At 36.3% G+C, this 27,627-nt stretch overlaps 3 protein-coding genes across 6 annotated transcripts in view; 1 reads left to right on the top strand and 2 right to left on the bottom strand.

Annotated features, from left to right (window-relative positions):
- The first annotated feature begins 200 nt into the window (after positions 1 to 200).
- On the top strand, positions 201 to 3,556 carry LOC306879525 (putative claudin-24). Of its 2 annotated transcripts, none has more exons than XM_079432532.1 (2): positions 201 to 245; positions 1,797 to 3,556. In XM_079432532.1, the coding sequence occupies exon 2, from the start codon at positions 1,995 to 1,997 to the stop codon at positions 2,658 to 2,660; it is 666 nt and encodes a 221-aa protein (XP_079288658.1). In that variant the 5' UTR covers positions 201 to 245; positions 1,797 to 1,994; the 3' UTR covers positions 2,661 to 3,556. The 2 variants fall into 2 exon arrangements, with proteins under 2 accessions (XP_079288658.1, XP_079288657.1); XM_079432531.1 differs by having other exon boundaries at positions 1,721 to 3,556.
- Positions 3,557 to 14,969: 11,413 nt separating this feature from the next.
- On the bottom strand, positions 14,970 to 17,867 carry LOC306878781 (claudin-34-like). The gene is made up of 2 exons (XM_079431306.1): positions 17,805 to 17,867; positions 14,970 to 15,980 (listed from the first exon to the last, which is right to left on the bottom strand). Exon 2 carries the CDS (start codon positions 15,875 to 15,877, stop codon positions 15,143 to 15,145), a length of 735 nt encoding a protein of 244 aa, XP_079287432.1. The 5' UTR covers positions 15,878 to 15,980; positions 17,805 to 17,867; the 3' UTR covers positions 14,970 to 15,142.
- A 797-nt stretch (positions 17,868 to 18,664) lies between these two features.
- LOC306879598 (protein Shroom2-like) overlaps positions 18,665 to 27,627 on the bottom strand; it is a 43,853-nt gene continuing 34,890 nt past the window's right edge. For all 3 annotated transcript variants that reach the window (XM_079432667.1, XM_079432668.1, XM_079432669.1), the window contains 5 exons: positions 24,317 to 24,901; positions 23,053 to 23,637; positions 21,677 to 21,857; positions 21,303 to 21,575; positions 18,665 to 20,328 (listed from right to left, as the gene is read on the bottom strand). In XM_079432667.1, coding sequence (XP_079288793.1) covers positions 20,056 to 20,328; positions 21,303 to 21,575; positions 21,677 to 21,857; positions 23,053 to 23,637; positions 24,317 to 24,901 — 1,897 coding nt within the window. In that variant the 3' untranslated portion in view covers positions 18,665 to 20,055. The remainder of the gene's footprint in view (positions 20,329 to 21,302; positions 21,576 to 21,676; positions 21,858 to 23,052; positions 23,638 to 24,316; positions 24,902 to 27,627) is intronic.

The following is a 27,627-nucleotide window of genomic DNA, read 5'->3' as shown; positions in this document are numbered from 1 at the left end:
CTGCAAATGTTGATAACTAACTGTAATCAACATAATTTTCAGACAAAGTCTGAAAAGTGTGTGTATGTTAATTATGTGTTTGTTGAGAGCCAATTATGTGTTTGTGGAGAGCCACTGTATTGCGTCACAGATTTCTTCTTTAGCCTCCTACTGCAATACGTGGCTTTCTGTAAGTCTGTCTCAACACAATTTCACAAGCTGCAGAAGCCAGATCTAAAACCAAATGAGACAGCCTCACACTTCAGGTAACACTCTTTTCCTTGAATAACTGATTCATTTTTATTTGTAGCAAGATGAGTATCAAAGACAATGTTTTCTTGCACAATGCTTAATTGCACTGACGTATTTGTACAATATGTCAAAAACAGTTTTTGTGAGATACCACAGATGAAAATAATTTTGCAAGTGATTTGTGACCCTGGAGCACAAACATGTCATAAGTAGCACGGGTATATTTGTAGCAATAGCCAAAAATACATTGTATGGGTCAAAATTATAATTTTTTCTTTTATGCCAAAAACCTTTAGGATATTAAGTAAAGATCATGTTCCATTAATATATTTTTGTAAATTTCCTACCATAAATATATTAAAACTTAGTTTTTGATTAGTAATATGCATTGCTAAGAACTTCATTTGGACAATTATAAAGGAGATTTTCTCAATATTTAGATTTTTTTGCACCCTCAGATTCCAGATTTCCAGAAAAAAAAAAAAAAAGTGCTTCTTGCTCAACTTTCCACTCACAAAGGTTGGAGAATTGTTTCACAGGTAACGTCTGTAGCTACATTGAAAATCTGACTTTCAAAATCTAATTTAAATCTTGAAAGATTTTTTACATTTTTAATGTTTAAGGTTTAAGGTCGTGGGTTCAATTCCCAGAGAAAGCACGTACTGGCAAAACATTTACCCTGAATGCAGTGGAAGTTGCTTTAGTCGAATGTGTAAATAAATTAATGTGAAAGGAAATGTTTAAGATTCTGCACTATTTCTAAGACATCAAATAAGTAAAGTTGTGACATTGATATGGTCAGACTGAATCATTTCATGCTCTCAAGCCATGCTGGGTAAATGAAATGAATCATGAAATTTTTGTGGAGCATGTCAAATTCTCAAATTCATGTTCAGTTTTAACTTCTCCCTTCAGAATTTTGTTTATAGTATAATTTGGAATGAAAACCAATTAAAAAAGAAAACATGCTAAATAGTTCAAATAAAATGAAATAAAAAAAAAAAGGCAAATAACTTTTTTTCCTTTATAACCGTCACTGCAAATTTTTATTTCTCCAATTAAAAAATAATAATGGAGAAGTTATAGTCAGCAGGCATCAAAGATCCCTGGTTGGTACACGTTGCATATTTGGCGTGCTCTCCTTTGCGTCAAAGAATAGACTGCCAGGCACTTAGCAGAGCTTATCTCTCACCCATTCGTTCCTTGAAAATAACTCAATAAACAGGGAAAATTTTCCTTTCTCTTTTCCCCATGGCAACCCCTACGGCAAGTGCTGTTGCTGATAGCAGGGAAACCAAATGAAAAGATACAAACAAACTGTAATGACGTAGTAAAACCATTAGTTTGTTCCTTGAAAATGACAACAATCAGAATTGAGTGGCATCCTGTCTACAGTTTAATGGCATCCCGTGTGGCCTTTGGTCTCCTTCTGAGACCAGGGTCTGAATAAAAAGAATCTCTCTCTCTCTCTCTTGCTCTCTCTAAAAAGGATCCTAGAGGGCAGGGCCTAAAGTTTGAGTGCCCTTTCTCCCCATGTGCACATTTCCTCTACCTCTTATGCTCAGATGATGAGTGCCTCTTACTGAAGACCGACGGACTGTGAAGAACCTGCAAGCAGAACTCGACAGTATCTGGATCCAAGGTGCTACCTCTGTTCTTCTCACTCTCTCCTCCATTCCTCTCTCATTCCTTCTCATCGAGAGGAGGTTCTTGAGGTGCCAGCCAAACCTGAGGGCTGTCGGACACGGTAGTGAGGGGTAACCATGACAAACCCATGCACGGTGTTTCTGGAACTGCTTGGGATGCTGATCGGGATGGGCGGCTGGTTTTGTTCGTTGGCGGCCACCATCATGCCTCAGTGGTTTTCACTTTCCACTGAACTAATGGGCATGGAGAGCTACGAACAAGGGCTTTGGGAGGCTTGCGTGGTTCAGGAGGTTGCTGGCACGGAGTGTCGCCCCTATGATACTATCCTAGGCCTCGAACCCAAGTTTATGCTGGCCCGTGTTCTGATGTGCGTTTCGGATGCCACATGTCTTCTCGGACTTCTCCTCGCCATCCCTGCCATGAGTCAGATCAACTGCTGTAAGAGTGAGGAGGGATGGAGGACCAAGCGAGGTTTGAAGATCGCGGGTGGTGTGTTTTTATGCATCGCTGGATTGTTTGTGCTCTTTCCCGTCTCTTACGTTGCTCACGATATTGTAATTAAGTTCTTTGATGAGACTGTACCTGAAGTGGTGCCACGTTCAGAGTTTGGGGATGCGCTGTTCATCGGCTGGGCTGCAGGACTTCTTGACATTGTGGCAGCGGTGCTGTTATTCACCTCTTGCTCTGACTCAAGAGACAGTGAACCACATCTGGTGTATCACCATCAAAGGCAGGATATCAGAACTATTGATGGTTCGAGAAAACGCACTGAGTATGTTTGAGGTACTTTTGTTGTGTAATGCCTATTAATGTTGATGGAGCAGGAAAAAAAAAAAAAACTTTTGGATAATATCTTCTGGAAAACATTTATACTTACATTCAGTGTATCCATCAAACTCTTGAAACAGGTAGAGCACTATTATGATGCATCTATCCTTTAATATCTGAGTAGTCTATTTGCTTATTTGTATTATCAGTAATGTATAAATATTGAAAAGCTGCCAATAAATTTTTAGTTGCTTTATTAGAGATGTAGTGATTGAAAAAGAAGACAACAGTAATTTTTTTCTTGGCATTTTGTGGAATTTTGATCACAGATATTGTATGCTTTAATATACATATTATATATACATATAACTACTATAGAAAAGCGTAAAATGTAAGACTTTTTTATTTAGTGTGCATTTGTACACTGTACTCAATGCCACCTGCAAAAGTACTTCTCAATAGGAAGGATGTATCCTGGCAAGTCTGCAAATCTCGGCTGGCACGTCATCAGGCCACAAATGATTTTTAGAGAGGAAGACATTATGTTTTCTTTTGTTTTGTTGTAAATGTATCACATAATGCTAATCTATGCATAGTGTTAACCACTGGAAGACCATAGATGACATGTACTGCATTAATAGAAAGTCAGGTAATATAAAGATTTTTAATATAAAGTATTCTTCAAATGATAATTATAATAAGTGTCTCATACTAGCGTTTAATTTCAAAGCAGGACTGTAAAACTGAAGCCTCAGAAGGACTGGACGAGGAAGGACGCATCCTAGGATGCAACCTTCTGTTTGAGAAACAGCCATTGTTTGGAGATCTTTGTTTGTAAACATCACCTGGAAATCAGCTGGTACTAATCCAGAATACTGTCTAATTTAGTAACAAATAAAAGATGCTTATTTACACATATTTGTTTATTGTGCAATATATGGAGAAATTGTAACATTTATAGTGAAAAACATTCAGTGGTTTAAATATGTTTTTACTTTTAAGCAATGATTACTTTGAAATGTGTTCTTATTTGAGATAGTTTATTATTATACTTAGAGTTACATTTGTTAGGTTTTATTGTTTTATAATAATATAGCTACACTACCAGTCAAAAGTTTTTAAACAGTAAGATTTTTTATGTTTTTTACAGAATTCTCTTCTGCTCACCAAGCCTGCATTTATTTGATCCAAAATACAGCAAAGGCAGTAATATTGTAAAATATATTTTTACTATTTAAAATAACTGCTGTCGATTTGAATATATTTTAAAATGTAATTTATTCCTGTGATTTCAAAGCTAAATTTTCAGCATCATTACTCCAGTCTTCAGTGTCACATGATCCTTCAGAAATCATTCTACCGTAATAAACTGATTTGCTGTTCAATTAAGAAACATTTATTATTATTGTTGTTATTGTTACTGTTATTGTTATTATCAATATTTAAAACAGTTGAATACATTTTTTCAGGAATCTTTGATGAATAGATAGATCCAAAAGTTGAGCATTTATCTGAAATAAAAAGCTTTTGTAACATTATACACTATACCATTCAAAAGCTTGGAGTCAGTAATTAATACTTTTATTTAGCAATGATGCTTTAAATTGATCAAAAGTGATGATAAAGACGTTTATAATGTCACAAAAGATATCCATTTCAGATAAATACTGCTCATCTGAACTTTCTATTCATCAAAGAAACCTGAAAAAAATTCTACTCAGCTGTTTTCAACATAATAATAAATGTTTTTTGAGCAGCAAATCAGAATATTAGAATGATTTAGGAAGGATCATGTGACTGGCGTAATGATGCTAAAAATTCAGCTTTGAAATCACGGTACTAAATTACATTTTATAATATATTAAAATAGAAACAGTTATATTATATAGTAAAATATGTCAAAAATGTTACTGTTTTTGCTGTACTTAGGATCAAATAAATGCAGGCTTGGTGAGCAGAAGAGACTTCTTTAAAAAACATTAAAAATCTTACCGTTCAGAAACATTTGACTGGTAGTGTACATATAAACGTTACTTAAACCAAAATGAGGCTGGTCAGTTTTTTGAGTTATGAATGAAAATATAAAAAATACCCCATGGTCTTTCCTAGCTCACTTTTTTTTTATGAAATTGAATATTAATTTTTAAAAATCAATAAAAATTTTATTTTATTGTATTTTATTTTCCTGAAATACTTTTCAAACAAGAGTACAAACAGGATGAATGGAAGAAAATCAGATTTGGTGTTCTAGTGTGTTCAGTCAGGTGAGCTAATGGCAATATAAATGCCTACTTGAGTGTAATTGTCTCTGATGGTCTCCCTATCAGAATGGAGACTAAGCTGTGTTTAATGAAGGCTCTAACGAGCAGCGTGCCCTCTGAGGAATGCCAAACAGTGTCGCCTCCTCCTCTCCATCATTACTCTGATTTGACCAGGTTAGGAGCAGAAAGGGGGCTCCTTTCCTCCAGAAAACTGCAACAGGTACAGTCCCATCCCAGATAGAGCTTAACCAAATAATCACATCTCTACATGAATATGACCCTGTCTTTGAGAAAACTTTCATAAAGATGGAAAAAAGGAAGCTCATACAAGGAAAACATACACTTCCACTTGTACTTTTCTTTAGACGTGATGGAAATATGGTATATAGACCAAACGTTCTCAGACCTGAAGGCGCCACACAGATTGTGCCCTGAACTTCCTGCGATGGATATTGATAGTGAAAATGAAAATGGGCGGTATGTTTAGACTTAGATGTTTAGCTATTAACGCTCATTTCCAGCTTCTGGTTGGGAGGGGACGTACCCTGGGCTCCCAGAAAGGGGAAATGGTGTGTCTTCGACTCATTAAGAACAATGTCCAAATGCAGCTCACTGTAAACAAGCAAGAGTGAAAGAAACTGATAAACGAACACATGAAACTAAATTTTAAACATGCACGATAAACACCATTCACAAACACTGTGTTTGTTTATATAATATTTGTAAATTATGTAATTTCACAATTCTCCTTTTAATATTTTGTTCTTTTGAGAACAATAAGCAAAACAAATAGAAATATGCGTGCTGCATTATCATTTATTGTTGATCCTTTCAGCAAAATTTAGCCACAAAACACATCAGCAAAAAATAAAAAATAAATAAATTCCACATTAATCCTCTTTATGTTATTTATTTATTTTTCATTTATTTCTTCAAAATAACATGTTGTCTTTATATTTGGTTGTAGTTGACTTGATGTATTTCTTGTGAAGTTGTCAGCCCTATTAACATAATTTCCCCCTTTTTCAATTAGCAAACAAACAAATAAATAAATAAATTGATTAATTACAATTTAAACACACTATATGCCTAACATAATCTTTGGAATGTTACAAAACTGTTTAAAATCACTTTATCAAACTCGAAAAGGAACCTGTTTCAAAGAAAGACTACTGTTTTTGGCCATACAGTAGCATTATAATCAGAACTGCAGCGATCAGTAAACGTATTGCTGTGAAAAAAAATACATATACATATATATATATATATATATATATATATATATATATATATATATATATATATATATATATATATATATATATATATACAGTCATGGCCAAAAATATCGGCACCCTTGGTAAATATGAACAAAGGTGGCTGTGAAAAATTATCTGCATTGTTAATCCTTTTGATCTTTTATTTAAAAAATCACAAAAATCTAACCATTCATTGGATAATAAGAATTTAAAATGGGGGAAATATCATTATGAAATAAATGTTTTTCTCTAATACACATTGGCCATAATTAATGGCACCATTTTCCATTTGCCAGTTTAACAGCACTACATTTTCTCCTATAATGCCTGATGAGGTTAGAGAACACCTGACAAGAGATCAGAGACCATTCCTTCATCCAGAATCTCTCCAGATTCACAGCTCCATGACGGTGCTTCTTCAGTTCACCTCACTCATTTTCTACAGGGTTCAGGTCAGAGGACTGGAATGGCCATAGCAGAAGCTTGGTTTTGTGCTCAGTAACCCATTTTTGTGTTTTTGAGATTTGTGTTTGGATTATTGTCCGGTTGGAAGATCCAAACATGGCCCATTATAGGATTTCTAACAGAGTCAGTCTCTTATTGATTTTTTTATCTGTTGGTATTTGATAGAATCCATGATGCCATGTGTCTGAACAAGATGTCCAGGACCTCCAGCAGAAATATAGGCCCACAACATAAAAAATACAGCAGTATATTTCATTGTACACATGGGGTACTTTTTTTTTTTTTTATCCCTGTGTTCATCAAACCCATCTTGAGTGTTTGCTGCTAAAAAGCAAATTTTTTAGTTTTATCTGACCATAGAAGCCAGTCCCATTTGAAGTTCCAGTCGTGTCTGACAACTGAATATGCTGGAGTTTGTTTTTGGATGAGCGAGGAGAATTTTTCTTGAAACCCTCCCAAACAACATGTGGTGATGTAGGGGCTGTTTGACAATATTTTTTAAGGTTTTCTGACCCCGAGACTCAACTATTTTCTGCAGTTCTCCAGCTGTGCTCCTTGGAGAGTCTTTAGCCACTCAAACTCTCCTTCTCACCGTGCATCAGGACGATATAGACACATGTCCTCTTCCAGGCAGATTCATAACATTTTCTGTTGATTGGAAATTCTTAATTATTGCCCTGATGGTGGAAATGGGAATTTTCACTGCTCTAGCTCTTTTCTTAAAGCCAGTTCACTAATTTGTGAAGCTCAATTATCTTTTGATGCACATCAGAAATATATTCTTTGGTTTTTCTCATTGTGATGGATGATTAAGTGAATTTGGGCTTTGTTTCCCCTCCTATTTATATTTCTCTGAAACAGGGAGCCATGGCTGGGTAATTTCATGTTCATAATCACCTTGGAGTGCTCAAAATTGTAAATATGAATGGGAATATACTTCAGAGATATTTTACTCATAAGAATTTCTAGGGGTGCCAATAATTGTATCCAACGTGTATTTGAGAAAAACATTTATTTCATAATGATATTTCCCCCATTTTAAATTCTTATTATCTAATGAAAGGTTAGATTTTTGTGAATTTCTTAAATAAAAGATAAAAAGGATTAACAATGCAGATTAATTTTCACAGCCTTCTTTGATCATATTTACCAAGGGTGCCGATATTTTTGGCCATGACTATATATTATACATACTGTATATATATATATATATATATATATATACAAGCTTATAAAAGCTTGGATAACCTGCTTTATGTGTATGAACACTCCCTGGAATAAAAAAAAAAGAAAAAACAAATCTGTGCAGCAGGTTTAGTATACAGACTAGTAATGAATGTCCTCAAGTAAAATTATACCATCAAGTCCATAATTATTGGTGTTACTCATTTGAGTTTATACCCTTTACTTAGTTGCTTTGCTATGCAAAAGGGCAGAACAGAACAGCAGAGGGTAAGATGACCTCTTTGTAGAGATACAAGTTGAAGCTCAAGGCAAGTGGAGATACTTAAAAGAAATAACTACATAGTCTAAAAAAGCCAATGGTTTCTCACAGGTGAAAATCTGATGCCAAAAAAACAAAACAAAAAAACACTCTGCACCAGCAGTACTGATCACACAACACACCCAGTGTGATCAAATCCACACCCAGCAAACGATCACATAACACACCCTGCAGTACACACCCACAATTCACCAAAACTGCAGTTCATCAAAACAGTCTAGCACCTTTAACAATTTGAATTATTAAAATAATAATAATAATATTTTAAATGAATATGAGTGCACAATGTTTAAAATTATTATTATTGAACTATTTTTCATAGCCTATAAATATATTTAAGCAATAATAATAATGATTTTTAAATGCAATTGAATGCAATATATTTTTAATGCAATTGATTTGATCAATCTATCGATCAATATACACTAAAAAATTTCAAGCGGTTTCAACTAATTATTATTTAGTAACTACTTCCAAAGAAATGTTACGTTCAGTCAATTTCTGACTTCAAAGTGTTATCTGAATTGTTATATTTTAGTTGGCTCAACCTTTAGTGAACTAGTTTTATATTCCATTCAACTAAAATGTTTTAATTGGTCAAACATTTAGAAGACTACAACAAGTTATGTCAATTAAAATTTAACCGTTTACTGCATGTGTTTTATATGTTACCTCAACTAAGATTTATTATTTGGGCATCATAAGAAATAGCTGGGGAACTACATAAACATATTTTTATAGTTTAACAAAATTATTAAAAATGATTAACTGGTGTTTATCAATCACTAACTACACACACTTTACAACACATAATAGCCTTTATTTAATAACAATCTCCATTTATAAAATTTTTCATACAAACTAACCATACAGGAATGAAGAAAAAAAAAAGTCCCCTACATCGTGGATGGCCTAAGGGTCAGTAAATTAACAGCAAATTTTCATTTTTGTGTGAACTATCCCTTTAAAGCTCCAGTTGAGCATTACATTTGTAATACAACTGCAAAATTCAGTTTAAACTTTGTTTAATGAACTAAGAAAAAGCTAAACAAGCTAAACAAAATGTTAGCAAACAAACATTTACAAATATTATTACTGTTCACAATTACATCTTTAAAATGAGACAGAAGTAAAAAAAAAAAAAAAATGAAGAAGTTGTTATAGAACATAAATGTAAGTGTTACAGTATATAAAATCAAATCAAGTCACTTTTATTTACATAGCACTTAATACAATACTGATTGTGTCAAAGCAGCTTTACAAAGTCAAACAAGAAAATAGTTTGTCAATAATGCAAGAGTCATTTTTCCAGTTAAAGTCCGTTCATTGGTGATTCAGGGTTGACATCATCCAGTTCAGCTCTCTTCCAATAATGTCTGTGCAATCAGCCAAGTGTCTCCAAATAAGCAAAGCCAAAGTCGACAGCGGCAAAGACCCGAAACCCCATCGGTGACAGAAACTGAGCAGAAAACCTTGGGAGCAATCAGGCACAGTCGTGGGGCAGTTCATTAAACCAGCATGGTGTGGTTTAATTCTAGGCTACAACACAGGACAGATTGAGGACTTGCCTGGTTCTCGTGGTCTTTTCCCGATGGCCAATGAGGTCTTTGGAGGGGATCTGTCTCTGGAGCTCATCTAGCTGACATAGTCTCCACTGATATTCAGGGCTGTCGAGGTCATCTGTAGGTGCTGATCCACCATCTGATCTGGATACAGACTATGTGGCTACATTCACCTCGGAATAAGAATGAAACAGACGAATATTAGTGTAGATGCCACTGAGAACAATAAAGCACATTATAATTGTAGTAAAAACTCTAAACATTTTACACATATTAATTGGAATGAAAACAATAAACTCCTCGCCTGGGTTGCATCTGAAATCTTGCAATAATGACAAAGCACCAGTGAAACCTTTGGCCACACCCTGATGGAGAAAGAAAAGTACATTTTAAGTTCAAAAAAATGAAATTATGCCTTTTAAATTAACAATGTATCAATATCAGTTCCACAATCTATTGCACAACAGGGAGCATTGATGCTGACTGGATTTGTAATAGAGCATGTACATTTCATATTATAGGGCTACAGTCCTGCCTGTTCCAGTGTTTACTGAGCCACGGTCTTCCCCTGACCTTGTGCAGGTAGTGATTCACTACCTAGGGAACTGACTGAGACGCTTTGAACGGCCTTGTGAAACGATTCGCTTGTTCATTTTCGTTAAGAATGACGGACTTCTCTTCCGAAGCGCCTTCACGAGATCGGAAACGCTGTGTAAAGGCCAATTCACACACACAGACAAACGCCAACAAACAAGTTGGCCGTTGGATAAGGGAAGTAAGTGGTGTGTGGCCAAGTATGGTGACCCATAATCAGAATTTGTGCTCTGCATTTAACCCATCCAAGTATACACACACAGTAGTGAACATACACCCGGAGCAGTGGGCAGCCATTGCTGCGGCACCTGGGGAGCAGTTGGGGGTTCGGTGCCTTGCTCAAGGGTCTCACCTCAGTCGTGGTATTGAGGGTGGAGAGAGTTATTCACTTCCCCACCTACAATCCCTGCCGGACCTGAGACTCGAACCCACGACCTTCAGGTTACAAGTCCAACTCTCTATCCATTAGGCCACAACTGCGAATTTAGAATCTTATGAAAAAACAAACTCCAACAGACTAGTGTAAGATATCAGAGACTGAATCAGACAAAGTTAAGATTCCATCATAACATCGAAACATGAGAAGCTGAGATTCCACAAAGAGGGGCCTCAAAGCTGTAACAGGACAACGTCATAAATCTGTCCAAATCCTAGCTCCAACTAGTCTGAAGCAAACTAACCAGCAAGCCTTTTTCACAGAATAGCTTACAACCTTGAGACAAAAGAACACTTATTAATAATTCCAATTCAAGAAGGAGACTGTTAAATTTGTTGCAAGTAATCAAGACTGATGGTCACATGTAAACCTGTGATAGAAAATCACGAGCTACAGACTCTCTTGGGCAGGTCTTCCCCCTTACAAGACAAAGACAAACTTGAATTCCTTTGTCTAAAGAACATGCCTTCGTTCTCCATAGAACTACACAAAGACTTTCTTTTTCATATGCACATAAAATCATCCTAAAAGGACATTTCTATGCAGAACCCCATATTATGTTTGTAACCCACATAGACTATCACGTTTTAATCAAATATGATGTATGTATTTTTAATCATTATTGAATAGCTGAAGGATTAATATTCATGTCTGGTATGTATGAGTTTGAAAATTCATGCTTTAAATGTTTCTTCCAATCAATTCTTTGTCAAATGTATCATAGTCTTGTTATAGAAATCATGTTCAAAAGTATACTTTGCAAGAGCCTGTAAAGTTCAGACCTCTGACTGAACAGATAACATTGTTGATTTATTGATCTGGTGGAGGAACAGAGCAACACCCCAGGCAAGGACAGTATCTAATTGGTCAAGACGTCCAGATGGGACGGTCTGAAAGCCGAGTTTAAAAACTCAGGACACCATCAAACTCTCTCTTACTCTCTTGGTCACTCTCTCTCCTCTTCTTCTCTTTTGCCACCGTGTTTTGACGCTGCTCTTTGAGCGTGTTCTGGCCCACATGCCAGCTGCTACCAGGATGTAAAGAAAACCACCTAGTCTCGTTACATCCTTTTATTCTTTTACTTTAGTTTCTTTTCTTTCCGTGGAGTTTCGTGTTCAAATGTAAGTTTGCAAAGTCCAGCTCCGACTGCACTCGCTTCAAACTTCAACCAGACCAACTCCGCATCCTCAGCCAACACCCAAGACCTCACTTCAAAGACTACTGAACTCTCAACCAATCAGACACTTCGGGGAACCCCCTTTCCTTCAAGGACAACGACAAAAGGGATTCCCTTAGCAAAGCAAACAAGTACCTCCAGGTTCTGACTGAATCAGGTGAAGTTAATATAAATTTTAGCCTCATTGAGAAACTCAAAGCGAGGGTTAAATAAGTGATTGATGGTTGTTCAGGTCTATGCAATTGAACATATTGCTGTAAACTTGGGATTTCACATTTCCATTCTCTTAAACTCATCCTTTCCTCACCTTCTCTCTTTCTGCAACGTGTGAATGCTTGTGTTCATGTGTTAGATTAGTTCATGTCTTAGGTTTATATAAATAAAATCTTATTTATATCGAAAAGAGAAGTATCTTGTGTTTTGTGAAGCAGAACCGTGCAGAGAAAGACAGAATATCCTCGAGTCCGACTTGATATATATTTGTTGTCACATTTAATGTCGTCTTTTTACTTCACGGGACAATCGCAAAAACCCATTCAGCATGCCCATGTTAACCTCAAATGAGCGCATTACTGTTAACCCGTTACACGTTTCATAGATTTCGGTTAACGTTAGCCGTTAAGCATAACCGCTTATTCAATGTTTTTATATGTTGTACGTTTGTGTATAAATATATATGTTTTATATAAAACATTTACACATTTTAAATAAACGTTTTGATAAATTCAGTCTAAGGTAAAGTACAAATATTTATTCAGTGTAACGACGCCGTCACGCCTGAACTTGACAAACACTATCTTATATCCACTTTCTAAATGTCCACTCAAAAAACCAAATATGTTGCATGATTTTCTCGTTAATTTTAGTCTAAAAAGATTATATTTATTTAGTGCAACTTACCTGACGTGTGAACTTGACAAGATGGCGGCGCTGTTTCTCCCGCCAAAGTCACTCACATTTAGCATTCTGAATGTTGACTGGATTTGAAAATAACCATTCATTTAATGTTTTTAATATATATTTGTGCAGACTTAATATAATATGTCTTCTCAACTAAGACCAAGCAATAAAATTAGTTCAACTTAAATATTTTTGCCCTTCCAACATTTTGTTAATTGGATTTTTTATACGATCTATCCATCCATCCATCCATCCATCCATCAAACACAACAAAGTACCGGAATGGTGCAAATTGGAAATGGCTCAGTTTGTTGTTTAGAATCATTATCACTCCAAATATGTTCTATTAATTGGTAAAGATGGCTGTAGAAAGGGTTAAGGCAGACACAACTGATGCCCACAAGCTAAATGACTGTACAGAGATATTCAGAATCTTTGCTTTTGATCTAATCTCATCTGTAATGAATCACTTTATAATCCATAAAGCAGTTAAACTTTAATTAAGGACATTAAAAACCGAAGGGACAATATGCTGCCTTTGGTCCTCATAGATTTCCCATGATTTGGCTGAACTCTGATATGGGAATAATACTGTTCAATGAACTCTGATATTGTTCATTGCCCTTCACCTTTGTCTTTACTTTCTTATCACAGTATGTATGATAATACGAGAAGTGTTAATGTCACGTCTCATATGCTGCACAAAGGTTTTCAGTAAAGAAACGCTATTGTTTTGATGTCACTCTTGCATCCTTTTGAGGCACAGGCCGTTTGTGTTGTCTGCCAGTATACTAACAGACTGTTGTAAAGGAGGTTTCATACTGAGATCCATAAAAGCTTGTTTAATTCCACCAACATCACGCCCCACTCTCGGTCACATGAGAGCAGAAATGTGTTTGTGCTATAGCTGCCCTCTCTAAGACAATGCGTTCGTCTCAGCATGGGGTCTTGGCTCTTCTCTGTCAGGATGTTTCTTTCACCTCGTTCTCAGAACAATACATGTCAAATCGCCAGTGGCCATGGGAGTCCATCCTGGCAGGCAAATTCTCCAGCCACAATTCTTATGAACCTTAACACCTCTTCTGTGTGTACATTTTTGGGTGTTTTAGATGGATAAATCATCAGGATAAATCATCAAAACCCCTAAAGCGACCTCGATGGACTAGTGAACCAACACAGAAAACAAAAACCCCTTTAATTGGCAAGAAATTATTTCCCTTTGTCGAGTTATCAGAGGGATTATGTGGTTTTATAATTGATGAAAATCATGTAATATCCAGCAGGATTTGTCGAAATTAATGTTCAATTTTAACAAGATTAAATGTTGGCATGAAACAAACTCAAAGCCCATGGGGGGTGTTGCAAAACACAGTAATAAGGGCAAGTATCAAGCTGTGAAATAACAGTAAAGTTCATTCCACTCATGGCAGGGGTTATTTCCTCTGAAATCACCTTGTACCCGCTCAAAGATCCACTCTTAGTCAGCTAAATCATATCTTACATCAAATTCAAGATATTTTGTGTTAACAGCTTTTAGTGGCAGATGAATGTATAAGTTGAGTCTTAACAACAATGGAAAATAATTCATACTGCACTACTCAATTTTTAATCAAACGAGAGCCAAGGATCACTTTTTCTTTAAAATAATAATTATATAAATTAGAATAAAAAAATTACAATTTTTACAAAGATTTTCTTTATACACACACACACACTTAAAAGTTTGGGGTCAGTAAGATTTTTTTTTAAGTAAAACTTTCTATTTATTACAGGATCCTAACGGTTTCCACAAAAATATTAATACTGGAGTAATGGCTGCTGAAAATTCAGCTTTACCATCACAGGAATAAATTAAACCCTAAGCCCTTTTTTAAAAATATATTAAATTAGAATTTTTTTTATTGCAGTTTATTATCATATTTTTCATCAAATAAATGCAGCTTTGTTGAGCGTAAGTGACTTTTTGAAAAACATTAAAAAAATCTTACTAACACCAAGCTTTTAAATTGTGGTAAATGCATACATTACAGACATTAAAGTGAGTATACTCTTACAGCAGTGTGTGCCCTGCACATTATGTAACAATAAGACGACAAACAAGTCCAGTGTTATAGACATTAACAATTTGATACCAATAAAATGGCCTCAAAGTCCAAAATGCTTGCATTTATTTCTGTTCATCATTTAATCACTTTAGTGATTATATAATTACATTACATTCATTTAAATATACTGTATTTAGATATTTGGTTTGGTTTGGGGTCCTCAGAAATACAAGTTTTTAAGAAACTGTATTTAGAGCCTTCAACGTCCTTCCACAGAGTGAGGCACTTTATTATTAAAGCTTCTCTGATTCATAAACTGGATTGATCATACCCTCATCCATACACTCTTTAATTACACCAAGAAAGCCTTCATCCCTTGGACTGTTGTCAAAATGTCCTGTTTCTCCATTCTTAGGCATTTTGGTTTTGGGATACCTGTAGCACATTAAGAGTAGGCCACCTACAATGAGCAGGCAACCTGAACCGATCCCAATCCCAATCCCTGGACCCACTTCTTGTTTCACTGGAGCAGAAGGCAAGTAGAAGTCAGACGGGAAGTCTATAGTGAGATTCGCCAGCACAGAATTCATATTCCAAAAGACGGGGACCAGCAAACACGCTGCAGTTAGCCAGAACAAGGAACCCGCTATCACAAAGGTCAAACTGGCATGCCTGTTGTTAACCCCAAAAATGGCATTTCTCACCGCATATCCCGCCACTAGGATTGCGAGCACCCCCACGCCAACAGCAACCATGCAAAGAACCTGGGCAGCTGCTATTTCTGGTGGAGTGAATGAATCTGTAAGGCTGATGCTTTTGCAGATCTCAGCCGAATGCAAAATGTGGCTGTTGAAGCAGACCCGCCACACTCCCACCCAGGCAAATCCTCCAGTGATGACCGTCTGATTGTCCACGTACCAAATCCTCCAGTCGTTCACCCCAGAAACAGAGGCTGTCGTTATCCATCCTACAAACCCAAGCACTAGACCCGCAAACTGCCAATGGACTGACTGGTGAAGGTAAGCCATTGCTAAAACTGCTGAGTCCTGACACCAGCTGGTGATAAATATTTCCTCCTCAGGTCTGCACACTGTCCTTCCGGAGCATGGCTACATCGCAGTCATACCCCTTCTGTTACATTAGAGAAAATAAAAAAGCAATTTTAACCTAAAAAGCGAACTAAGAAACATTTATCAATTGCATAAAACCCCCAATTCAATACACTATAGTGGCCCCCATTCCTAGAATACCACGGCAACTAGTACCATTCAACAGCTTGGGATCAGTATTTATTTATTTATTTTCCAGCATTAGTTTGATAAAAAAGTGAATACTTTTACACTGTTACAAAATATATATATAAAATGCTGTTCTTTTGGACTTACTATTTATATATGATAGGTTATATGAAAATAAATATATATATATATATATATATATATATATATATATATATATATATATATATATATATATATATATATATATATATATATATATATATATATTTTGTTGACGTAATAAGAAATGTTTCATGACCACCAAATCAGCAAGTTAGAAATTAGAAAAGAGATATGTGACACTGGTGATAGGAGTAACGACTGCTGAAAATGTAGCTTTATTACGGTTTTACTGTATTTTTGATAAAAAAAAAAATGCAGCCTTGGTAAGAGAAAATAATTCTTTAAAAAACAACCAAACCTTTAAATGGTAGAGCATATGAAGAGTTCAAATGCAAAAGCCTTTAAGTGCCATCTGAAATTTTCTTCTAAAATGAGCATTTTTCTCAGGTTCATATATTTATGTTCAGTTATTTCACTTTAATGATAATGAACAGAACCTATTAATTGCCATTAAAGTTAAATAACTGAACCCACACATGAGAAAAATACTCATTTTGGAAGAACATTTTAGATGGCACTTAGAGGCTTTTGCATCTTCATATTTTCATGTAAAAATGCATTTATATTGTGTTGGAAAAATATAAGCATGATATTATGTAGACGACGTGGTAAATTAATTAAAATTATTAAATTATAATTTTTTTATTATTTTGAAATTAAAACAATTGACTTTTATATTGTAATTATACTAAAGCAAAACAAACCGAAATAAATGCCAAAAGAGAGTAAAATATTATCTGGGAAATATTTAATTGATTTTAAGAAAAGTAACAAAGCCATTTTTCTATTGAAAGCTGTATAAAAGGATATGATTATTTTTCCAGGGCTGTCAATAAAAAAATTGACAGTTAATCTCATAATTTCCGACCAGTCATCACAAAGTAGACATACAATATAAAATTAAGGTTAAACTTTATATGGAAATTTTCCATGGACTATCAACACCCCCTTTGGACTTTTTTTATGGGCTTTTGTACCTTTAACAATATGACAGTAAAGAGAAGACCGGAAAATACAGGAAGAAAGTGAGGGGAATGGGACAGGGACATGACGCAAGCCAGAATGAAACCTGCGTCCCACAGTGCCACATCCTTCTTGACAATTCACAAAACAAGTAAATGGTTGGAATACACAAAGTGCTTCCTTTGGACACAACAGGTCGAGCAACCATTTCAGACTGAAGAAAATGCTTTTCACATGTAGTGTTTACATTTTTTTTGGTGACGAGCGATGTTTCCAGAGGGAGGAAAAAGGATAAGGCTACGCATTTGAGACCAAGCAGAGGAGGAAGAGGACAAGAAAAGAAAGAGAGAGAGAGTGAGAGAGAGCACTAATATTTCCTGCATGGCTCCCTGCACACCTGGGGTTGTGGAATGTTCCAGGATAAGCTGAAAGGTCATTTACAATAATCTTTTCACGCACAGCAATCAGGCAACAAATTAATAGAGCTTTGGGGAATTGATTTCCTTAACACTTTGCCAACCGCCACCCCCAGTAGGCTACATATACATCCTTCGAAATGTAAATAAAAAACAAACAAACTCGTGCTTACCTGTGAAATGCTTTGAGCTCAGGAGGATCTTCTAAACTGTAAATCACTTCATCTAAAATGCAGAATTCCTTACCTGTGCTGCTCAAAACAAACTAGAGGAAATGACAACGTTGCGATCTGACAAGTACAAGTCAAACACAACTGTGGTAAATGATTAATGTAGCATACCCAATAAATGGATAAGAGAGGGCGGGGAGGATCAGTGCAAAACAATGAAAAGTATTGGTTCGGCCAATCCATGATAATTACATTAATCACAATAATGCTTATTTGCGTAGTTTGATCTGTAAACACAAACAGGTCACATTTTGCGTAAAATCTAGGTATGCATAGAATTAAGTGATTATTTTTAATATCATATTTCAAATTATAAATAAAACTTGACAACAATCGCATATTTGTTTTAGTTTTTTAAATCACGCAGGATATTTGTTCACGCTGCTCCAGCTGCGCATGCGTTTTTAGAGTAGACTAAACATCAAAAAGCAGATACATTTTTATAGTAGTTTTAATAATACGTTTGTAATTATTTAAGTTGAAATATACTGAATGCCATAATATTATGTAAATTCCGCCATTATTTTGCTCGACACTATCCGGTGAGTTTTACATGTCAAAGTCTGTTTCCTGATTGGCCAAGGCAATAAGACTTTAGGCTATCTATCTTAAGTTAAATATTAGGTGATCAGAGCTATTCAGATTAAAAACGATAATTGTTTAGAGAATCAAGAAACATTAGGATTGAATCAAGTAATAAATGTTTAAATTGCTTTGTAGGAACATGTCAATATAATAACACTAAAATCTGGATTATGGAAATGTCCAACTCAATGAAATTAAAGTTTAGCACCTAAAAATGTATAATTAGGTGTATTTATTTAAAGTGATGTACACTTATATGAGAGGAACAGCAATATTAAAAAGTATTTTACCTCACAGATCATCAGGCACTTTTGTTTGTAGAATAAATGAATCTCGATCACAAATACATGTGCTATTTCTACAATTGTATACAATGAATTTGTGTCACACTGCATCCTTGTCATAAAGAGTCATAATAAAGCAATAGTGACCATCCTGAGCTGTGGCATGAAAGAAAGCATTCATTGTATGCTTTAAAAGCCCTCTAAAAGAATATGTCCCACATATTTGTTACTACTTATATTAAATGTTGTGTAAATTGCTGCGTAAATGTACAGGAGACTGGAATAGGATGCATTTTTCCCTCTGATATATATGCATTTTGAGTCTATTCTGACCACATAACACATGCAACCACAAATATCTTACAGATGAAATTATAAATGACACACACGTGACGTGGAGTAAAAGGCAGCTGGTATTTTATAGACAAGCACTGAATCCTTAGTGAAATAATATTATATTGTTTAGGCAAGTCTCTTAAGATTCTTTAAACAGCAGAATACTTACAGTCAATCCTAATTCTGATGTCACAATTCACTGTATGGTGATATATCATACATTCATCTATAAAAAGCGTGCAGACTAAAGTGGTAGTTTGCTTGGCTAAAATGAAGTGAAAGAGTACAATTCTAGCCTGTTCTAGTTATATACAAAGATTCAAAAGGCTAAAATAAATTACTAAAAATATCATTGAATAATTTTTATCATGACCAGGATAGTGACGCATGTCATTTGAAATAATGCACCATCAAAAAGTCATTTTCGGAAGTTAATTATAACCTCCTGGTGTAAATAGAAACAGCTTACATGTGCAAAGCTTTGAGTGTATGTTTGAATCACAAGAGTTTGTATTGGTTTTCAGGCGTCTTTCATTGCTCTCTAGTGGTTAAAAAGATACAGCACAATGAGTGACCATGGCATGTAGGCCTACATACAGAGTGTCAAGTTTTGAGAGCACATTGGTGCAAAAAGGGCATGTCTATTGAAACAGATGTGTGGGGGGGATTTAAAGTGTCTTTAAAAATTATTATTTCACCATATAATTCTATGGGTCGTGTAACATTGAAACGTCATGAAAGTATAAGATCAGCTAACAGGTGATTTGGTCAAATCATGATCTAATAAAAGTGCCCAGCACTTTCACAGTCTTCATGAGTCTTGCCAAAATGCTGTCTGCTGGGGCAGACAAGAAGGACTCAATATATGACCAGAACGCAATTCCATTGGCAGTGAATGGACCACATTAAGTACTGCTTTGGAACCCTGTTATTTAGGGTGACGTCAAGCGAGTTGCTCTGGATCACTGCATAAACTGTTTTTTAAGTCCTCAGTTGGTTGTCCTCTGGTCCATTGGGAGACTGTCCATCAGACATTTGAGCTGCTCCTCCCCTAGTTTGATCTTGTCCTCGAGCTTGCGCTGCTCAATAATAAGGGCAGACTTCATCTTCACAAAGTGCTCATAGTCAGCCATATTCTCCTCTAACAGGTAGCTCGCCAGGATGTCGTAGACGGCCCGTTCTCTCCTGTCAAGGTTCTCCTTCAGCTCCTTGGCATCCTCATGTTGACGGATCAGCAGTTTGCGTTTCTCTGTCAGTGTACGCTGCAGAAAGATGATCAACATTTTCAATAAAAGAATAATTCAATCAAAATCATTCTTTTATCTTTAAATGCAAAGCACCTTGTAAATTTTTTTGGCCATGAATTTATGTTTGTATGTACATATGTGTATATATATATATATTTGTGTGGAAGTGTGGAATTAAGATTTTTGTAAAACTTTATAAAAATTTAATTCCCGAAGAACCATGTGACACTGAAGACTGGAGTATTGGCTGCTACAATTCAGCATTGCAATCACAGGAATAAATGGCACTTTAAAATTTATATATATATATATATATAAAAGTTATTTTATACTGTAATATTTCACAATATTACTGTTTTTACTCTATTTTTTTAATCAAATAAATGCAGCCTTTGTGAGCATAAAATACTTCTTCCAAAAACAGTGCAAAAACTTCACAAACCTACACATAAAGACAAAAAGTTAGTTTAAATCATTATTACCTATTTATATTCTTAATTTACTCTCCACACACACACACACACACACACACACACACACACACACACACACATGTATAGGATATGAATCTATATACAAATAAGTGCTATATAATTATCTGGTAGCCCATTTAAAACTATATAAAAGCTATGATACTAGAATAGTAATGCAAGTTATACCATGGTACTCAGTTATTACCATATTCCATAGTACCAATTTAAGGCTCTACGGATTAAGATGGTAAGGAAACAGTAAAGGATAAAAAAAAAAAAAAAAACAGGATCTGGAAGTGATGTGAGCTAGACTCAACGCGGTTTCGTCTGTGTCAGCAGTAGGCCATATCTCTGGCATAACATGCTACTTTTATGTTAATGCCGTTTTCCAGCCTTCATAATATTCGGTGTTCTTTTTCAGCCTATTTTCTTATGCTTTTTGAAACTGTTAACTCTGGACGTCATTCCTCCACAACATCGATCCTGCTTTCCCAAATCCCTCATTTTCATTCTCACCCTCTCCTCCATTGAAGTGTCTTCCTCCAGGCTGTTCAGGGCATTCTCTACTCTGGCCAAGCGTCCAGACAGAGACAGCAGAAGGCTGACCACTTTATCAAGATCACCAACGAACATACGGAACTTTTCGAGTTCATTAGGCTTGCAGACACCCTGGACGATGGCCTCCACATCCTCCCCAAGAGTGTTGTTGTCTTGCACGTCCTCCTGTAGACTCTCCTGAGCTTCCCTCAGCACCTGCAACTTCTTGCTGAGACTGTCAATCAACTCATGCTGCAAAGAGAAAGAAAAATAAGGACAAAGTCACTTGATACAATGGACTAGTAAGAAGTATCTGATTGTATTACAGATGTTTTGCTACAGCATGTTAGTACCTTCTTGCTGGCAAGATCACTTTCATTGTCCTCCTCTAGCTCCTCCTCTGAGTTGTGTTCCACACTCTGTTCCTGCATGTCCTTCATCTTAATCAGCAGCTCTGCTTTGGGTGCAGATGTACTGTAGTAGGTTGAATTAGACACTAAAGCAGTGGCTGCCACCAGGCTGTCCTCCTCTTTCCTAAAAACCCACAGATGGCTTTTATGAGAAACATAAATTGATCATAACATAAACAATGGATCCAAACACCACAGTATTACATGTGACAAAAACAAACAAACAGTGATGCTAGTTTGAGGTGGGATTATCTGTTTGCCCAAACAATGGCAGATATGATGGTGTTTAAGAATAATTATTTTTGCTACAGTGACTTCAGATTTACACAAAGTCTGCCAGATTGCTAGATGAGTTAGTGCCCCAGATCTGCAAGAAAAATAAACCATGCTTATGAATCATAACTTGAATGAGGAAGTAGAATTGGACAGGCTACAATTTAAATATTCACTAAAATTAAAACCACATGGGTAGGGCTCAACAGCAACCCTGACCTACTGATTAAAAAAATAAAATAAACGGAACATCAAACATACAAGATCAATCTGTCTTTCTTCTGGATAGGTTTGTAATTAAAGGGATAGTTCACCCAAAAAGGAAAATTCGGTCATTAATTACTCACCCTCATGTAGTTGCAAACCAATAAGACCTGTTCATCTTCGGAACACAAATTAAGATATTTTTGATGAATTCCGAGAGCTCTCTGACCCTGCAATGACAGCAAGGATCCTACCATGTGACATCAGTGGTTCAACCGTAATTTTCTTTATTCAACAATTTGTCTCCTCGACGCCACCCTGGCACCATTTTGGAGAGTATTATATACGTAAACAATGTATGCTGTTCTGTGTCAGCTGCACCACGCGGATACATTGTTTACGCTTTGAACTGAACGTAAACAACGTATCTGTGTACACCGGTTGCATACGTTGTTTACGTATGTGATACTCTCCAAAATGGACCCAGGGTGACGCAGAGACAACAAACTGTTGAATAAAGTCGTTATTTTTTGTTTTCTTTGTGCACAAAAAGTATTCTCGTAAAATTACGGTTGAACCACTGATGTCACATGGATTATTTTAATGATGTCCTTCCTATGTGTCTGGACCTTAATCGTGGTAGGATCCTTGCTGTCTACGGGAGGGTCAGAAAGCTCTCGGAATTCATCAGAAATATCTTAATTTCTGTTTTACAGGTTTAGAACGAGTGAGTGATTATTGACAGAATTTAAATTTTTGGGTGAACTATCCCTAGGGTAAATTCCTAGAATAAAAAAAAAAAAAAAATCAAACTGAGGTAATAGGAATACAGAAATACTGACTTCTCCACAGAGTTGCGAGGAGAGAGCTGTTTAGGTGCAGCTTTTCTGCGCTGTTGGGCCTCTTCCAGTAGCTGCTCTCCTTGAGGGAAAATCCCCTCCATCAGATCCATGGTGGTCTTCATCTTACTCTGGTCTAAAATGTCCACTAGGGACTTGTCCTTGTCCATTATGTCTCTAGCAAGCTCCTTTCTTTTTTCGTCATCTTCTGACTGCGAGGGATGTGGAGACACTCCATTGCTGCTTTGATCTGATGAAGGGGCCGTCTGCAGGTCATGTAACGCATAAGATACTGGGTTCACATTGGTTTGTGGACCTTGGTCTTTCAGAGGGCCCATATCTGCTTCTCTTGGATCAGGCCCCTGGTCCTTTTGCCTGGTGTAAGTACAGAACAGAGAGTATGACTGATCTGGGTTTCCCAAACTCTGAAGATGAGTTACTCCAGGTCCTTGAGAGCTGACAGGGGTCTCGGTCGAGATGGGCAGGTCGAGATAATGTCGACTTTCTTTTTCGGTGTCACTCTCGGAGTGGACAATCTTAACGGGAACTTTCTTCACTGACGTGTTCTCATCTTTAACCCTATCCATCCTGGTAAACAACAATGATGAAAACAGAAATGTGTTATGGTGAATGAAAGAAATGCAACATAAGAAAAACTAGGCAACAAGGCAAACGCATAAACACAACAAGGACAGGAAAAACTATTTTCATGGGTATAATCTGCGTAGAAAAACATGAAATGTAATCTTTTACTTCAGGCTAGCATGTTTTGCATACAGGAAAAGAAGAAATGCCAGTTTCTGTGACCAAATCCACGCATAGAGTTAAGAATCATACAACAATGTCACTATAACTCCAATGTCCAGTTCAAAACCTTCGGCTTCTCTAGGCTGTAAGACTACTAAAAATGTCCAAAATTCCAGCAAAAACAAAGCATCAGAAATGGTATTCTTCAACAGTCTTTAGCTGAGCCTGGGGGGTATCCCTCTTATGACTGATCTGAAGAACTGCAGCACACATGGGCAATCTGCAGTAAAGACACATATGAATAAGCCCCTTGTATGTGCATGAATACAATAAAGAGACAGTCAGAGAAGCACTGTCATTAAATTACTGGGCTGTAGGGAGAGTTTCCAGTGATGGTTTTAAGATTGCAGCTGAGAGGAGCCCAGCTGTGGTTTGCCAGTGGAAATCTCCCTGAATTCCAGCACAGACCTGAAAGAATTCCTGAACGGTGGAATTTAAATCTAAACACAGAAAGTCTTACCTTCCAGGAGCTTCATCCTGTATGGAGACGGAGACAGGGGGCTTGTCAGTCAGCCTCTGGGGAGCAAACTGGGGCGAGGGCGAACGTTGCCCCTCCATGGTGGGCTGGGTCGGGCCAGCGGTTTGTTGGGTGGGCAGGACAGCTGGAGGGGGAGGAGGAGGAAAGGGAGGAGGCACAAGCTCTTGTTGTAGCTCCTCCTCCCTGATTGGCCCTTTGCTGTGCTGCTCTGAACCCTTCCAGGGAACAGGGACTGCAGGAGGGGCGGAGCTTTGATTGTTGACAGGAGAAAGTAAGGACAAGACTCCTCCTCGTGATCCAGGCTGGACCTCCTGAAATTTGCTAAGAGGAGGAGGTGTGCCCTCAGGGCATTTGTACTTCTCCAGATGGGGCAAGAGAACAGAGCTCTTGTTTTTGGAGAGGGCTGATGGTTCACTGCGAGTGCTATGGTCAGAGAAATTCTGTGCAGTTTTATGATGACTGGAAGGAGGATCTAAAGCCTTTTTCTCCAGGTCTTCAGTCAAAGCCAAAGGAAGTGCTTCTGGTTTCTCCTTGCATACGAGTTCACTGTATCCTTTCTCATTTAACCTAAGAAAACAAAGGAGAAATGCTTTGAAGTAAAATTCTCAATCCACCAATGCACACAACCAAAGAAGATTTATCAAAGGCCCAGACTCTGAATGTATTTGTCCTTTTTGGCGCACAAAGCCTCACTGTGTTCAGCGTAAATCGATAGGCAGGCAGACATTTCTCCCACATTTCACCATCTCTCCATGGTAACTCCCAGGCTGGCTGTCATACCCAGCATATTTCTGTTCCCACAAGCCAGTCATGCTGTGGAGAATGAATGATCTTTCCCCTGCAGCAACTGGCAAAGAGAACACTTTTCCCTTCTTAATCTTGATTGTTTTTGTTTATGTTTTTACTCTCTTCCTTGTCTACTTAAATTTATGGTGGTGCAGAGATAGGTTAGGCAGCTCTTGTTTGAATATTTTATATAAAATTGCGTGGGATAGAAAACTCTCTAAAATTACAACAACCTATGAAAGCAACTAAAAGATATTAAATATAAATGCATTTCTTTACAGTCTTAGCAAGCCACCTTACAGACGTCTATCTCCCTGATAGACGTCTGTAAGGTGGCTTGCTAAGACTGTAAAGAAATGGTATATATTGGTATATAAATGGGATGGTATATATTTATACCATGCGACATTAGAGATGTGTCAACTGATACAGATTCTACTGTAGAATTTATAATAATTTTGGTGATAACTCCCACAGTCAATATGTGCAAAGGAATTATACCAATTTAAAAAAAATCTACCAAGCTGCACAGAAAGACACGGTATACTGAATTACCTGCTGGGTGTATAGAACCAGTGGCTGTGCTCCAAAGAAAGAGAGATAAAGAGATTAAAGAAGAGTAAAGAAAAGCAAATAAGTAGTGAATAGTTGTAGAATGGTTAGTAGTTATACTACAGTTGAAAAGTTTGTGGTCTGTAAGTTTTGAAGTGTCTTATGCTCACATAGGCTTTATTTATTTAATCAAAATACAGTAATTTTGTAAAAAAAAAAAAAAAAAAAAAACTTACAATAACAGTATTCTATTTTATTCTATTTTAAAATGTTATTTATTCCTGTGATGGCAAAGCTGAATTTTTAGCAGCCATTATTCCAGTCTTCAGTGTCTCTTGATTCAGAAATCACTGTAATATGCTGATTTAATGCTTAACCCCTTAACTGTCACCCCCCCCTTTTTGAAAGTGCACTATTTAAAGTTAAATTGTAATAATTCATGAATGCTTTTGAATACAGACCTAAGATTGGTCTCCTTTTAAAGAAGACAATCAGCAGATTATTGCAGAAGTGAAATAATTTCAAAAGACGAAAGTAAAAAAAAGTTATAAAAGTTTAAATTTACTGTAAATAACATGTACGATACTATTATTATTATATATTATATAAAATAAATATTTTACAAAATATATTTTAAGAAACATTTCTTATTATCAATGTTGAAAACAGTTGTGCTGCTTAATATTTTTGAGGAAACCATTTTTCGGGATTCATGAATATATGAATATAAATAAAGAACAGCATTTTTTTTTAAAGAATATTTATTTATTTTTAACAATGTAAAAGTCTCTCACTTTTGATCAATATAGCTAATGCATGCTTGCTGATTTAAAATATTAATCTTAAAAAGTAAACAAATCTTACAGACCTAAAACGTTTGAAGGGTAGTGCACAAAAGGAAGACAAAATGGCAAAGTGCAGAAAAAAGGATGAGGGAAATATGTAGAAATATGCAAATGCAGAAATATAAAGTATGAACTTTAAGATGTCATTCTCAATGTTATCTGAAACATTCTTTCATTGCAGATGCCATTAGTATTGGATGCATGCATGGGTAACATTCAAGTAGGATGCAGGTTCGTTCTGATTCTATAGTGTCTAACACATGCATTTGATCTCAACATGATCTGGCATGCAGAACGTCTCTGCTGTAATACTATGTAAGCTTTTGTCCACAACACCCCACCTATAATCAAACATCAGTCTCTTGCTTACTTCCCTTGTTTGATAAAGTTCATATGACACCAGTACTAGAAACGTCTAATGGAGAGACATACCAAACATCGCTCCACGTGGATAAGCAACTGTTTCATTGTTTACTAAGCATTTTACATGCAAACACAGACCTGCATTCACATATTAAGTAAAAACTGAAAGACGCCAAGAAAATGATGATTACCCGATAACTAAAAACTAAGAAAACCTCTTGAAATTAATCTTAGAGACGCAGGATGACTCAAACTTCATCAGAAAGACTGCAAACTGAAAAATCCATAATCCATGTCCTTAAGATGCTGTCTATATAAAGCTGCTATAAAACAACTAAATAGCAATCCTTGCATTAAATATGAAACTTGACAGTATGAGAAGCAGGGCTCACCTCTGATGATTGGGAGTTCCCATCTCAGCGACAGGTGCTTCCTGGAACCCTGAACATATGTAATCTCAACCTGGGTGGGGCTAAAATGCTTGTAGCTCAATTGAAATGTTTCCAACTGGATTTAGTCCACACTAGCTGTACTTAAAAGTCAACAGAGTTTTCTAACATAAGAAGTCTCTGTCAATATCACTTACTGACATGAAGAATCCTTTCAGCTAGGACTTTCAGATAGATTTTTATAACTGAGTTGTACGTGTTTGCACATAAGTAAAATGATTGGGTGGCAGACAGGAAAACTTTTACATTTAAACAACGATTTCTAAGAAAACTCATAGCGCTATGAAGTGAAGATTCA

This window comes from Barbus barbus, assembly GCF_936440315.1.
Source record: "Barbus barbus genome assembly, chromosome: 13".
NCBI classification, from domain to species: Eukaryota; Metazoa; Chordata; class Actinopteri; order Cypriniformes; family Cyprinidae; genus Barbus; species Barbus barbus.
The sequence above is the reverse complement of the archived record's forward strand: the minus strand, read 5'-3'. Positions and strand labels throughout refer to the sequence as shown.